The 15,877-nt window shown below is 45.0% G+C and overlaps 2 protein-coding genes across 4 annotated transcripts in view; one reads left to right on the top strand and one right to left on the bottom strand.

Annotated features, from left to right (window-relative positions):
• The window catches only part of LOC133642672 (hsc70-interacting protein-like), a 31,731-nt gene extending 26,269 nt beyond the window's left edge, over positions 1 to 5,462 (bottom strand). For all 3 annotated transcript variants that reach the window (XM_062037023.1, XM_062037020.1, XM_062037021.1), the window contains exons 1-2: positions 5,311 to 5,462; positions 3,542 to 3,652 (exon numbers count right to left, since the gene is read on the bottom strand). In XM_062037023.1, the coding sequence (XP_061893007.1) occupies positions 3,542 to 3,651 (110 nt within the window). In that variant the 5' untranslated portion in view covers position 3,652; positions 5,311 to 5,462. The remainder of the gene's footprint in view (positions 1 to 3,541; positions 3,653 to 5,310) is intronic.
• Positions 5,463 to 5,464: 2 nt separating this feature from the next.
• The window catches only part of LOC133642674 (xaa-Pro aminopeptidase 3-like), a 32,669-nt gene continuing 22,256 nt past the window's right edge, over positions 5,465 to 15,877 (top strand). The window contains 4 exon segments of the mRNA XM_062037024.1: positions 5,465 to 5,740; positions 5,866 to 5,973; positions 12,672 to 12,794; positions 15,661 to 15,839. Of these exon segments, the coding sequence (XP_061893008.1) occupies positions 5,904 to 5,973; positions 12,672 to 12,794; positions 15,661 to 15,839 (372 nt within the window). The 5' untranslated portion in view covers positions 5,465 to 5,740; positions 5,866 to 5,903.

The raw sequence follows: 15,877 nt of genomic DNA, 5'->3' as shown, positions 1-15,877 counted from the left end.
AGTCCGCAGACTGAGAGACGAGAGTGACAAGCAAAATGCCCAAACTGTCAGGCCATTGTCTAGTGTGACTCTTAACCTTTTCAGGCCCAAGCTGTTTGTTTACATGTTTTTTATTTTTTATTTCAATTGCTATTTAGGCTTATTGGACCATAATTACAATAAAAACTAAAAATCATCTTTTGATATGATGTACTTAGTCCATAAGTACACAAATGTGTACTTCATGTGTAGTGACATGTTAATTTTTATTTTTACACTTTTTTTTTTCCAAATTCCTTTGTATGTTATACTCTTCTGACACCACCAGATGGCAGTATAACTGTCCACATAAGTGGCATAAGACCCCAATTCAGTAGTGTACACAATTTTGGAAATAAGAGCTAAAAGGTGCTGTCCACGCATGTGGCCACTAAGGCCTTTAGAGTTAAGGGGGAATTACACTTTTTTCGGGGGAATTTTGCCAATCATTCACAATCTTTATGACAAAAACATGTGTTTGTCTTTTTTTATGCATTCTAATTGGTAAATAAATGCCAGCAAGATTCAGCTAATAATGGAGGTAATGAGGACTTGATCTATTCCACATATAAAGCGCTCTGAAAAACTCCATCACGTTTTATAAATGTGCTGTAAGTAATGTAGTAACATTTATAACATGTCATAAATACATACAAATGACTACCTTGGGACAATTTATGATCCAGAACCTTTTATTTTTGATTCCAACTATGAAGAGAATGATCTACACGTTTTAGAAGCTGAGTGATAACTAGATCCAGCAAGTAGCAGTATTGCTAAAACAATCCCTTACTGTACAATGTCTGCTTTCACTTGGATAAAGACTGATGGCATGTTTATATCTTCCCCTTTACATCAACAATTCATCGTAATCCCCACGCAGGTTAAAACAAAAACAAAAAAATGGGTGCAAACAAGTGTCTAAGTTGGATGTCAAAGTCGACCAACTTGTGGGTTTGTGTCCACAACCTTCTACTATCCAGGTGAGAGGCATGATTTTAAATCTACAATTAACTTTCAACAATTCAGAGGCGATACAGCAACTCACCGGCTCAGTATATCAATAGCTGTATAAGCGAGTTAGCTCTCTGTGATCAATGTTGAAAATAGTTCCTCGCTAATGTCGCTAATATTCAGGTCACGACATGTAAATGGAGTATTGTTGGCGGTTTTTGGATGTTTTTTAAAGGACTGTATGGACACTACAGTACTACCATTGGCTGCATTGTTAACCACATCGTACTTGACATATTTTAGAAAGCATAAAAGGAAACATACATGTTCTTCTCTTACATAAAGATTGTGAATGATGGGCAAAATTCCAAAAAATTTGAAAGTACGAGGTGGCTAACAAAGCAGCTAATGAAAGTACTCTATTCCGCCCATAAAACCCTCTAAAAACGTCCCAAATCAACCAACAATACTCCATTTACATGTCGAGACCTGAATACTAATCAAGTATTAGCAGTATTGTTATAAACGCTAACGCCGAGGAACTACTTTTAGCTGCGCCGTGGTCAGAGCGCTAACTAGCTTACATTGCTATATTGACATATTGAGCTGCTGCATCGCCTCCGATTTGGTGAAAGTTAATTCTAGATTATAAATCTCTCACCTGGATAGTAGAAGGTTGTAGACACAAACTGAGAAGTTTGTCAACTATGACATCCAACTAAGACCCGAAGATGGCGAGAAAGATGATTTTCTTTATGTAAACGGGAAGATATAATCCCATCAGTCGTCACCAGTGAGAGCAGACATTGTACAGTAAGTGATTGTTTTATTGTGTTCATAGTTTGTAGTTCTTGTTTAGCACCAAAGTGCTACATGATTATTAGTGTTTCACTAAAGCTGCATCCGTTTAGCACACTGCTTCTAAAACGTGTTGAAGTAGTAATCTCTCTCATGAAGTTTGCTGTGAGTATTAGTGTTGTTGTTGAAGGAAAAAGTGAACGTTGTGATGCGTCTGAAATTAATACTCCGCTGTATGCTCAAAATGAGCAAAATACGTAAATAGTACATGTTATTATGAATGTGCCTACCCTACATACACTATATTGCCAAAAGTATGGTGTCCACCCATCCAAATGATGAGAATCACTAATCACAGGTGTATCAAATCAAGCACTTAGGCATGGAGACTGTTTCTACAAACATTTGTGAAAGAATGGGCCGCTCTCAGTGATTTCCAGCATGGAACTGTCACAGGATGCCACCTGTGCAACAAATCCAGTCCTGAAATGTCCTCGCTCCTAAATATTCCAAAGTCAACTGTTGGCTTTATTGTAAGAAAAGTGAAGAGTTTGGGAACAACAGCAAGTCAGCCACCAAGTGGTAGGCCAGGTAAACTGACAGAGAGGTCAGCATAGTGCAAAGACTTTCTGCACAGTCACTTGCTACAGAGCTCCTAACTTCATGTCACCTTCCAATTAGCCCACGTGCAGTACGCAGAGAGCTTCATGGAATGGGTTTCCATGGCCGAGGAGCAGCAGCATCTAAGCCATGCATCAGCAAGTCCAATGCAAAGTGTGGGATGCAGTGGTGTAAAGGACATCACCACTGGACTCTAGAGCAGTGGACACACCTTCTCTGGACTGATGAATCACACTTTTCCATCTGGCAATCTGATGGACCAGTCTGGGTTTGGAGGTTGCCAGGAGAATGCTACATTTCGGACTGCATTGTGCCGAGTGTGAAATTTGGTGGTGGAGGAATTATGGTGTGGGGTTGTTTTTCAGGAGTTGGGCTTGGCCTCTTAGTTCCAGAGAAAGGAATTTTGAATGCTCCAGGATACCAAAACATTTCGGACAATTCCATGAATGACAGAGTCTGGTGTGGATGAACTTGACTGGCCTGCACAGAGTCCTGACCTGAACCTGATAGAACACCTTTGGGATGAATTAGAACGGAGACGTCACCAATGCGCTTTTGGAAGAATGGTGGAAAATTCCTATAAACACACTCCCAGAAGAGTTGAAGCTGTGTAGCTGCAAAAGGTGGACCCACATCATATGGAACCCTATGGGTTAGGAATGGGATGGCACTTCTAGATCATATGGGAGTCAAGGCAGGTGGCCAAATACTTTTGGCAATATAGTGTATATACTTACAGCATGTACTGTATATAAAATGTGATGGAGGTGTTGGGGATGTTTTTAAGAGTGCTGAATAGGCGGAATTGAACGACTACCATAAACACCATTGTTAGCTGACTTTTGTTGATGGTTATTTACGATTTAGAATGCTTTACAATGCGTAGGGATTGTGAATGATAGGCAACATTTAAAAACAAGTAGAGTTCCTCTTTAAGAGGAAGTGGGGTTGGCAAAGACAGAATAGTTACTATACCATTTTACACCCTCTCAATTAAAAAGGGAGCAGGTGGCCAAAGCGCGTATACGTGGGTGCGTAGTAGGCGGGACCAGACACGTGGTGTCAGTGTAGCATTTCACTTGTATTATTGTTGACGTAACAATGTCCCCTTAAAGATGCACAACGTGTACGTGTGCGCGTTAGGACTGACCTGTGCAACCAGGTGCGGAAGAAGCCCATCTCAGGGAGGTGCAGGATGGCGGGATTGGACTCGCACAATTGCACGAAGCCCTTCAACTCTGTCACTTTGCGGGAGTCCATGCTGCGACACACAAACACAACTTCATCATGTTGCGACACACAAACACAACTTCATCATGCTGAGACACACAAACACAACTTCATCATGCTGCGACACACAAACACAACTTCATCATGTTGCGACACACAAACACAACTTCATCATGCTGAGACACACAAACACAACTTCATCATGCTGCGACACACAAACACAACTTCATCATGCTGCGACACACAAACACAACATCATGCTGCGACACACAAACACAACTTCATCATGCTGCGACACACAAACACAACATCATCATGCTGCGACACACAAACACAACTTCATCATGCTGCTACACACAAACACAACTTCATCATGCTGCGACACACAAACACAACTTCATCATGCTGCGACACACAAACACAACTTCATCATGCTGCGACACACAAACACAACTTCATCATGCTGCTATACACAAACACAACTTCATCATGCTGCTATACACAAACACAACTTCATCATGCTGCTATACACAAACACAACTTCATCATGCTGCTATACACAAACACAACTTCATCATGCTGCTATACACAAACACAACTTCATCATGCTGCGACACACAAACACAACTTCATCATGCTGCGACACACAAACACAACTTCATCATGCTGCTATACACAAACACAACTTAATCATGCTGCGACACACAAACACAACTTCATCATGCTGCGACACACAAACACAACTTCATCATGCTGCTATACACAAACACAACTTCATCATGCTGCTATACACAAACACAACTTCATCATGCTGCTATACACAAACACAACTTCATCATGCTGCTATACACAAACACAACTTCATCATGCTGCTACACACAAACACAACTTCATCATGCTGCGACACACAAACACAACTTCATCATGCTGCGACACACAAACACAACTTCATCATGCTGCGACACACAAACACAACTTCATCATGCTGCGACACACAAACACAACTTCATCATGCTGCGACACACAAACACAACTTCATCATGCTGCGACACACAAACACAACTTCATCATGCTGCGACACAAACGCAACTTCATCATGCTGCGACACACAAACACAACTTCATCATGCTGCGACACACACACACAACTTCATCATGCTGCTATACACAAACACAACTTCATCATGCTGCTACACACAAACACAACTTCATCATGCTGCGACACACACAACTTCATCATGCTGCTATACACAAACACAACTTCATCATGCTGCTACACACAAACACAACTTCATCATGCTGCTATACACAAACACAACTTCATCATGCTGCGACACACACACAACTTCATCATGCTGCGACACACAAACACAACGTCATCATGCTGCGACACACAAACACAACTTCATCAAGTTAGCTTAGCCGAGCTAGCGTGAATTAATGTCCTCTTTATGTTCTGTATACCACAACAAATATGGCGAAACAAAGACGCAACAAGCACAAATCGGAGTTTGACAAGGAAGCGATGTTTCCCGAGAGAGAGCGAAGATGCCAGAAGTTTCTAGAAACAACAAGCATGTTTTTGACGCATGATCCTTGTTAGTGTTAGCTTGCTACAACACTTGCCACATTCAGTTCAATTAGAAACACCAGGTGTTGATATTTGTGGGGAAAAGAATAAATAACACACCTATATAAGGACTCTTAGATTTAAATAAGTAGATGAGAAAACAGAAGGTTGCCGTCGAAATTCGTCGTCGCAAATCTGCTTCCCTGGCGAAGGCGTCGCTCTTCTCTTTTCATTCAGGCATCACATCGGACAGCCCCACGGACTTCCTTTATCCGGGAACACTTGCCCCCGATTTCTGACTGCTCGGACTATTTCTACAAAGCAGCACAACCTTTACTGTACAGCCATCGGTGTCATTTTCGAAGTACATTTCTATTAAACCTGTACATAAGATCTTACACAAATAACTATAACGTTTAACGTGAATTGTCGGCATTAAAGGAGGATTTTGATTGGACCGATCATAAAACCGGATGCTGGGAGACAAAACTCAGGGCCTCAATTTCCCACTCACCGAGCTTGAGAAGGCTGTTAGCGAGCAGCTAGTGAGGTAACTGTCATCCAGGGTGAAATGTACATTTCATCTATACATTGTATCTGAGTCGTGGAAAAGTGTTTGTGCGAGTGGTTATGAATATTATATATCATTTGACAACTTTTCTAACTGTTGTGCAGCCATAAGCGACATGTGTGGGTGACCTGAGTGTTCGACGATGGTGACCTCGGCTGGGCGCCTTCTGAGGGCTGCCGCCAAACTGCTGTCTGCAACACGCTGGAGTCCAGGTGAGCTGCAAAGACAACAGTCAACTTGATGTTTATTTCAACCAATGTTCGCCTATTGTATCAGAATCAGAATCAGAAATACTTTAATAATCCCGGAGGGGAAATTAAGATTTTCAGCACAATCCCATTCAAGAGCAGACAAACATTACAGGGAGACAGAACAGGATCAAACATTACAGGGAGACAGAACAGGATCAAACATTACAGGGAGACAGAACAGGATCAAACATTACAGGGAGACAGAACAGGATCGCTGAAAGGCCTACTGAAACCCACCGACCACGCAGTCTGATAAGTTTATATATCAATGATGAAATCTTAACATTGCAACACATGCCAATACAGCCGGGTTAGATTACTAAAGTGCAATTTTAAATTTTGCGCGAAATATCCTGCTGAAAACGTCTCGGTATGATGACGCCTGCACGTGACGTCACGGATTGTAGAGGACATTTTGGGACAGCATTGTGGCCAGCTATTAAGTCGTCTGTTTCATCGCAAAATTCCACAGTATTCTGGACATCTGTGTTGGTGAATCTTTTGCAATTTGTTTAATGAACAATTAAGACAGCAAAGAAGAAAGCTGTAGGTGGGAAGTGGTGTATTTCGGCCGGCTGCACAAACACGTAGCCGGTGTTTCATTGTTTACATTCCCGAAAGATGACAGCCAAGCTTTTACCATTGGCCTGTGGAGAACTGGGACAACAGAGACTCTTACCAGGAGGACTTTGAGTCGGATACGCAGACGCGGTACCGTGAGTACGCAGCTGCGGCTTCCAAACATTTGATCGCTTGCCCGTACGTGCGTGCCGCTATGTGCATGTCACGTACGTAACTTTGGGGTCTTTGGGGAAATATATGGGCTGTATGAACTTTGGGGAGGTGAACGGTACTTTGGGCTGTGGGATTGAGTGTGTTGTACGGGTGTTTGATTTGTATTGGCGGGTTATATGAACGGGAGGGGGGAGGTGTTTGTTATGCGGGATTAATTTGTGGCATATTAAATATAAGCCTGGTTGTGTTGTGGCTAATAGAGTATATATATGTCTTGTGTTTATTTACTTCCAATGGGCTCACCACCCATAGCAGGGGTCATAGAGGTCGGGTGCGATGTGAGCTGGGCGGCAGCCGAAGGCAGGGCACTTGGCGGTCTGATCCTCGGCTACAGAAGCTAGCTCTTGGGACGTGGAACGTCACTTCGCTGGGGGGGAAGGAGCCTGAGCTAGTGCGCGAGGTGGAGAAGTTCCGGCTAAATATAGTCTGACTCACTTCGACGCACAGCAAGGGCTCTGGAACCAGTTCTCTCGAGATGGGCTGGACTCTCTTCCACTCTGGCGTTGCTGGCAGTGAGAGGCGACGGGCTGGGGTGGCAATTCTTGTTGCCCCCCCGGCTCAGAGCCTGCATGTTGGAGTTCAACCCGGTGGACGAGAGGGTAGCTTCCCTCCGCCTTCGGGTGGGGGAATGGGTCCTGACTGTGGTTTGCGCTTACGCGCCAAACCGCAGCTCAGAGTACCCACCCTTTTTGGATTCACTCGAGGGAGTACTTGAAAGTGCTCCCCCGGGTGATTCCCTCGTTCTACTGGGGGACTTCAACACTCATGTTGGCAGCGACAGTGAAACCTGGAGAGGCGTGATTGGGAAGAATGGCCGCCCGGATCTGAACCCGAGCGGTGTTTTGTTATTGGACTTTTGTGCCCGTCACAGATTGTCCATAACGAACACCATGTTCAAGCATAAGGGTGTCCATATGTGCACTTGGCACCAGGAAACCCTAGGCCGCAGTTCCATGATCGACTTTGTAGTTGTGTCGTCGGATTTGCGGCCTCATGTTTTGGACACTCTGGTGAAGAGAGGGGCGGAGCTTTCTACCGATCACCACCTGGTGGTGAGTTGGCTGCGATGGTGGGGGAGGATGCCGGACAGACCCGGCAGGCCCAAACGCATTGTGAGGGTTTGCTGGGAACGTCTGGCAGAGTCTTCTGTCAGAGAGAGTTTCAATTCCCACCTCCGGAAGAACTTTGAACATGTCACGAGGGAGGCGCTGGACATTGAGTCCGAATGGACCATGTTCCGCACCTCTATTGTCGAGGCGGCTGATTGGAGCTGTGGCCGCAAAGTAGTTGGTGCCTGTCGTGGCGGTAATCCTAGAACCCGTTGGTGGACACCGGCGGTGAGGGATGCCGTCAAGCTGAAGAAGGAGTTCTATCGGGTTCTTTTGGCTCATAGGACTCCTGAGGCAGCGGACAGGTACCGACAGGCCAAGCGGTGTGCGGCTTCAGCGGTCGCGGCGGCAAAAACTCGGACATGGGAGGAGTTCGGGGAAGCCATGGAAAACGACTTCCGGACGGCTTCGAAGCGATTCTGGAGCACCATCCGCCGCCTCAGGAAGGGGAAGCAGTGCACTATCAACACCGTGTATGGTGAGGATGGTGTTCTGCTGACCTCGACTGCGGATGTTGTGGATCGGTGGAGGGAATACTTCGAAGACCTCCTCAATCCCACCAACACGTCTTCCTATGAGGAAGCAGTGCCTGGAGAATCTGTGGTGGGCTCTCCTATTTCTGGGGCTGAGGTTGCTGAGGTAGTTAAAAAGCTCTTCGGTGGCAAGGCCCTGGGGGTGGATGAGATCCACCCGGAGTTCCTTAAGGCTCTGGATGCTGTGGGGCTGTCTTGGTTGACAAGACTCTGCAACATTGCGTGGACATCGGGGGCGGTACCTCTGGATTGGCAGACCGGGGTGGTGGTTCCTCTCTTTAAAAAGGGGTACCGGAGGGTGTGTTCTAACCATCGGGGGATCACACTCCTCAGCCTTCCCGGTAAGGTCTATTCAGGTGTACTGGAGAGGAGGCTACGCCGGATAGTCGAACCTCGGATTCAGGAGGAACAGTGTGGTTTTCGTCCTGGTTGTGGAACTGTGGACCAGCTCTATACTCTCAGCAGGGTCCTTGAGGGTGCATGGGAGTTTGCCCAACCAGTTTACATGTGCTTTGTGGACTTGGAGAAGGCATTCGACCGTGACCCTTGGGAAGTCCTGTAGGGAGTGCTCAGAGAGTATGGGGTATCGGACTGCCTGATTGTGGCGGTCCGCTCCCTGTATGATCAGTGTCAGAGCTTGGTCCGCATTGCCGGCAGTAAGTCGGACACGTTTCCAGTGAGGGTTGGACTCCGCCAAGGCTGCCCTTTGTCACCCATTCTGTTCAGAACCTTTATGGACAGAATTTCTAGGTGCAGTCAGGGCGTTGAGGGTATCCGGTTTGGTGGCTGCAGGATTAGGTCTCTGCTTTTTGCAGATGATGTGGTCCTGATGGCTTCATCTGGCCAGGATCTTCAGCTCTCACTGGATCGGTTCGCAGCTGAGTGTGAAGCGACTGGGATAAGAATGAGCACCTCCAAGTCCGAGTCCATGGTTCTCCGAATCGCTCTTGCTGCTTGTGGCCATGATTGTAAACATTGTGCAGATGTGAGGAGCTCCACAACCTGTGACGTCACGCTACTTCCGGTACAGGCAAGGCTTTTTTATCAGCGACCAAAAGTTGCAAACTTTATCGTCGATGTTCTCTACTAAATCCTTTCAGCAAAAATATGGCAATATCGCGAAATGATCAAGTATGACACATAGAATGGACCTGCTATCCCCGTTTAAATAAGAAAATCGCATTTCAGTAGGCCTTGAAGGGTCTGCCAACTTCCGGCGCCCCTTACAATAAAGGTAAGAAACAGGTAAACTAAAAAAAAAAAATCAGTCTTAGGCCCCGTTTACACTAAGGGTAAATCCCACCTAACCTTATCCGTGTCCACATACAACAATGCCACCGTTTAAGACCCCTTCCCTCCCTCTGTCAGCTGGCGCAACGCGACCTAGTACACATGCGCACGTCGTAGTCACCTCCAGTGTTGCTTTGTGTGCAAGTTCTTAAATGTCACTTATCTGAACAATATCCAGTGTTGTGCTATTTCAATGAACTGGAATCCAGTGGGCTGTGGGGCCCTATTGTAGTCAATCACACCTGCGACATCATACATGAATCACATCTTTATTACACACCTAAACAATGTGATAAAGAACATTTGACATCAATCAATCTAGGGATCTAGATATCTGCTCAGGACACTCCTCACTCTTTTGCCTTCACCTTCATTGTCCATTCCTTTTTGGTGACTTTATATATTCTGGACCTAGACGTTGAGTCCGCGACATGCATGGCGGACAATAACTGATAAGTCTGCTTTGCCAGTCCAAAAGCATTTGCCGTTTTCCATAGTCTTCCCTCGACGACCAGGAATACAAAGCACACGCTACCTTTTTTATCACATTCACGGTAGCCCGAATTCTCGTTGTCTCTCCTTTGACAAATGGACAAAGTTTTTGGCTAAGTAGAATCACAGCTGACCTGGACATTGGAAAGTTCTCTTGCCGTCTGAGAAGTGTTGTATCCCAAATAGCTGCAATGGCTTTCTCTTAAGGTATTCCTGTGTGATTTCCACAAGCGTCTGTACATGTAGAAGAAGGAGAAACACGGCATGTCTGGATGACTCGCTTCCATATTTCCAGTGGTTAGCTCCGAGTTACCAAACCGCTTTATGATAAAGCTGACTGTGGCGCGTTCTTTCTGACGTCACTTCCTGTGTGGGCGCGGTCGTTCTGGCGTCACCTCCTCTCAGAACTCAGTTTGTAAGTGATCAATGAGTCCATACAAAGCTAAGAGTCGGGGATACAAGAAATACACAGCGCACTTACCCGTGTAAAAATTTGTCCGAGATGGGGAACCTTAAACGCTGGTTTTTTGTGTGGCTGAAACGGGGTTTAGGCTAAATAATTATTTATTTAAGAGGTTAAACGACCTAGTGTAGAGATGGCCTAACCCTGGGCCACTGGAGAGGGGGTCCAGACTGAGGCCAAGGAAAAAAAACTCATAGCCATAGCATGTGTGTAAGAGGAAAACATCAAAGAACACAAAGGACATTAAAGACATTTAAAAGAGCCGAGCTGATGCAACCAGCCATTTCTACCCACAGCCACAAAAGTAAAACAACAACAACAAAAAACATATACACTGTGGTGGCCTCTGCGGTGTTCCTCACCATCGTCTGCTGGGGTGGGGGGGAGCATGGCCAGAGACAGGAGCAGACCCAACAAAGCAACCACAAGAGTCGACTCCACCCTCGGCCGCCCACCAACTCTCGGCCAGTGTCCAGTCGGCATGGATGAGCGAGGATACGTCCAAGGAGACAGAGGTGTCTGATACCTGCTCATTCAGCCAAGACGCTGTGAAGCTTGTCCAGCTCTGCAGCCCTGTCTCTTCATCCACATCCCCTCCAGTCTCTCCAAACTCTGCAGCCCTGTCTCTTCATCCACATTTCCTCCAGTCTCTCCAAACTCTGCAGTCTTGTCTCTTCATCCACATCTCCTCCAGTCTCTTCAAACTCTGCAGCCCTGTCTCTTCATCCACATCTCCTCCAGTCTCTTCAAACTCTGCAATCCTGTCTCTTCATCCACATCTCCTCCAGTCTCTTCAAACTCTGCAGCCCTGTCTTTTCATCCACATCTCCTCCAGTCTCTCCAAACTCTGCAGTCCTGTCTCTTCATCCACATCTCCTCCAGTCTCTTCAAACTCTGCAGCCCTGTCTCTTCATCCACATCTCCTCCAGTCTCTTCAAACTCTGCAGCCCTGTCTCTTCATCCACATCTCCTCCAGTCTCTCCAAACTCTGCAGTCCTGTCTCTTCATCCACATCTCCTCCAGTCCCTCCAAACTCTGCAGTCCTGTCTCTTCATCCACATCTCCTCCAGTCTCTTCAAACTCTGCAGCCCTGTCTCTTCATCCACATCTCCTCCAGTCTCTTCAAACTCTGCAGCCCTGTCTCTTCATCCACATCTCCTCCAGTCTCTCCAAACTCTGCAGTCCTGTCTCTTCATCCACATCTCCTCCAGTCCCTCCAAACTCTGCAGCCCTGTCTCTTCATCCACATCTCCTCCAGTCTCTTCAAACTCTGCAGCCCTGTCTCTTCATCCACATCTCCTCCAGTCTCTCCAAACTCTGCAGTCCTGTCTCTTCATCCACATCTCCTCCAGTCTCTCCAAACTCTGCAGTCCTGTCTCTTCATCCACATCTCCTCCAGTCTCTCCAAACTCTGCAGTCCTGTCTCTTCATCCACATCTCCTCCAGTCTCTCCAAATGGACTCTGGTGTGGCAGACACCCAGCAGCTGGTCTCCATGGCCAAAAGGCTCCCGGGAGGCAGATCCAGAAGTTCACAAAAAAGCACTGCAGAAGTCAGCCTTGTCTCACAGTCCCAAAGGGTCCCCAACCAAAAGGCCAAAAAAACCCACATGAAAAGAAGAGGGAAACATCAGGAACACAAAAGGATGACACGAGCACGGAGCTCCTGCCACCAGCAGCCACTACAGCGGCGCCATCTTGGAAAAAAACTATTATTTTTATTAAAATATTATTAAATCAATCAAAGTTTACTTATATAGCCCTAAATCACCAGTGTCTCAAAGGGCTGCACAAGCCACAACGACATCTTTGCTCAGATCCCACATCAGGGCAAGAAAAAAGTCAACCCAATGGGATGACAATCAGGAAGAACATTCCCAAACGTATGCATTTTTATTATTTGTTACATCTTGATCATTCCCTTAAAGTCATTGACAGATTGATCACCAACACAATTTAAAGCAAACATACTTTTGCAGGATGTGTGTGGTGCCCGTGCAGGAACATTTCTGTGAAACCAGGAGGTTTGCAACCAAAGACACTTCCTGCTCGTTACCTGGGTCAACCAAGCCCGTTCACCCATCCACACCTCCTCAAACATGGCGAGTATTGTTAACATCCTACCAGTTCACCAGTGTCCACAGTGCTGATGGTTATTGGCCCCCGACACATTCTAAAGACAGAATAAAAACATCCCGGATTATAACATTACACAAAAATCTGTATCATGCAATTTTGGGAGAAATTGCGTATGAATGCTGAAATGCTCTAGTCGAACTCCAATGCTAACGTTAGCATGATAACAGTTAAAATGTGTCATGTGCTAAGTCATATGACTATGAAGCATACGCATGTGAAATTAGCACAAAAAAAAAAAAAAAAAGTTATCAGGTGTCAAGTACCAAATTATATGACTCCAAGGCGTTTGGCGGAAAAATAGCTAGGCAAGATAAAGTGGCATGTGTCAACTACCAAGTCATATGACTCTGAGGTGTGTGGCAGCAAAATGTGCTTAAAAAGTTAGCATGTGTCAACTACCAAGTCATATGACTCTGAGGTGTGTGGCAGCAAAATGTGCTTAAAAAGTTAGCATGTGTCAACTACCAAGTCATATGACTGAGGTGTGTGGCAGCAAAATGTGCTTAAAAAGTTAGCATGTGTCAACTACCAAGTCATATGACTCTGAGGTGTGTGGCAGCAAAATGTGCTTAAAAAGTTAGCATGTGTCAACTACCAAGTCATATGACTCTGAGGTGTGTGGCAGCAAAATGTGCTTAAAAAGTTAGCATGTGTCAACTACCAAGTCATATGACTGAGGTGTGTGGCAGCAAAATGTGCTTAAAAAGTTAGCATGTGTCAACTACCAAGTCATATGACTCTGAGGTGTGTGGCAGCAAAATGTGCTTAAAAAGTTAGCATGTGTCAACTACCAAGTCATATGAGTCTGAGGTGTGTGGCAGCAAAATGTGCTTAAAAAGTTAGCATGTGTCAACTACCAAGTCATATGACTCTGAGGTGTGTGGCAGCAAAATGTGCTTAAAAAGTTAGCATGTGTCAACTAATAAGTCATATGACTCTGAGGTGTGTGGCAGCAAAATGTGCTTAAAAAGTTAGCATGTGTCAACTACCAAGTCATATGACTGAGGTGTGTGGCAGCAAAATGTGCTTAAAAAGTTAGCATGTGTCAACTACCAAGTCATATGACTCTGAGGTGTGTGGCAGCAAAATGTGCTTAAAAAGTTAGCATGTGTCAACTACCAAGTCATATGACTCTGAGGTGTGTGGCAGCAAAATGTGCTTAAAAAGTTAGCATGTGTCAACTACCAAGTCATATGACTGAGGTGTGTGGCAGCAAAATGTGCTTAAAAAGTTAGCATGTGTCAACTACCAAGTCATATGACTCTGAGGTGTGTGGCAGCAAAATGTGCTTAAAAAGTTAGCATGTGTCAACTACCAAGTCATATGAGTCTGAGGTGTGTGGCAGCAAAATGTGCTTAAAAAGTTAGCATGTGTCAACTACCAAGTCATATGACTCTGAGGTGTGTGGCAGCAAAATGTGCTTAAAAAGTTAGCATGTGTCAACTAATAAGTCATATGACTCTGAGGTGTGTGGCAGCAAAATGTGCTTAAAAAGTTAGCATGTGTCAACTACCAAGTCATATGACTCTGAGGTGTGTGGCAGCAAAATGTGCTTAAAAAGTTAGCGTGTGTCAATTACCAAGTCATATGACTCTGAGGTGTGTGGCAGCAAAATGTGCTTAAAAAGTTAGCATGTGTCAACTACCAAGTCATATGACTCTGAGGTGTGTGGCAGCAAAATGTGCTTAAAAAGTTAGCATGTGTCAACTACCAAGTCATATGACTCTGAGGTGTGTGGCAGCAAAATGTGCTTAAAAAGTTAGCATGTGTCAACTAATAAGTCATATGACTCTGAGGTGTGTGGCAGCAAAATGTGCTTAAAAAGTTAGCATGTGTCAACTAATAAGTCATATGACTCTGAGGTGTGTGGCAGCAAAATGTGCTTAAAAAGTTAGCATGTGTCAACTACCAAGTCATATGACTCTGAGGTGTGTGGCAGCAAAATGTGCTTAAAAAGTTAGCATGTGTCAACTACCAAGTTATATGAGTCTGAGGTGTGTGGCAGCAAAATGTGCTTAAAAAGTTAGCATGTGTCAATTACCAAGTTATATGAGTCTGAGGTGTGTGGCAGCAAAATTAGCTAAACAAAGTTAGCATGTGTCAATTACCAAGTCATATGACTCTGAGGTGTGTGGCAGCAAAATGTGCTTAAAAAGTTAGCATGTGTCAACTACCAAGTTATATGAGTCTGAGGTGTGTGGCAGCAAAATGTGCTTAAAAAGTTAGCATGTGTCAATTACCAAGTTATATGAGTCTTAGCTCTTTGTCAGCAAAATTAGCTAAACAAAGTTAGCATGTTATATGAGTCTGAGGGGTTTGGCTGCAAAATTGGCTGAAAATGTTAGCATGCTAATGTTAGTAATGCTGCCTTAGGCTGAGCCAATCCGTGGCCATGATACTGAACAGCAAGGTCTGATTGTTTTAGTGTCCAATACTATTGCAGTAATTGATTTTGGCATTTTTATGCTTGAAAATGCTCAATTTAGAGCAAAATGACATAGAATTTGCCTTGTTGCCAATAACACAAAGCTAAGATATGGATGGTATGTACAGATAGTTTAAAATCTATTGTGTTGGTTTTAGTACAGCATGTGACCCCCGAATCCTTCAGTTTTTATTTATGCGTCCCTCGCTGGAAAAGGTTTGGACACCCCGTTAACACTTATGAACACATTGAGATGAAGTGATGTGGACCTGCAGCTTGAGAACAATAACAGCCAGATTGTTATCATTATTTTGTTCAGCACCTGAATCACAGCTCTGTATTAGATATGAAATGCATTTCCTTCAAAAACTGTGATGAGCCGTTGTGTGCCGTTAAATTGTCAGGTGAGGTGACCCCCGGCCTGAGTCAAGCAGAATACGAGCTGCGCCGACACAGACTGGCCTCCCTGGTGGAGGCTCAGTGGGACAGGCTTGCCTCCGACAGCAGCCATGTGCTCCTGGTTCTGTCCCACCCCACCCGCTACATGACTAATGACATCCCCTACCCCTTCCACCAGAACCAGGTGTGCTTCACTGTCACTGACATGTCTCTTTCAGTCAA

This window comes from Entelurus aequoreus, linkage group LG25 (genome assembly GCF_033978785.1).
Source record: "Entelurus aequoreus isolate RoL-2023_Sb linkage group LG25, RoL_Eaeq_v1.1, whole genome shotgun sequence".
NCBI classification, from domain to species: Eukaryota; Metazoa; Chordata; class Actinopteri; order Syngnathiformes; family Syngnathidae; genus Entelurus; species Entelurus aequoreus.
Note: the sequence above shows the minus strand (reverse complement) of the source record. Positions and strands in the feature narration are given on the sequence as shown.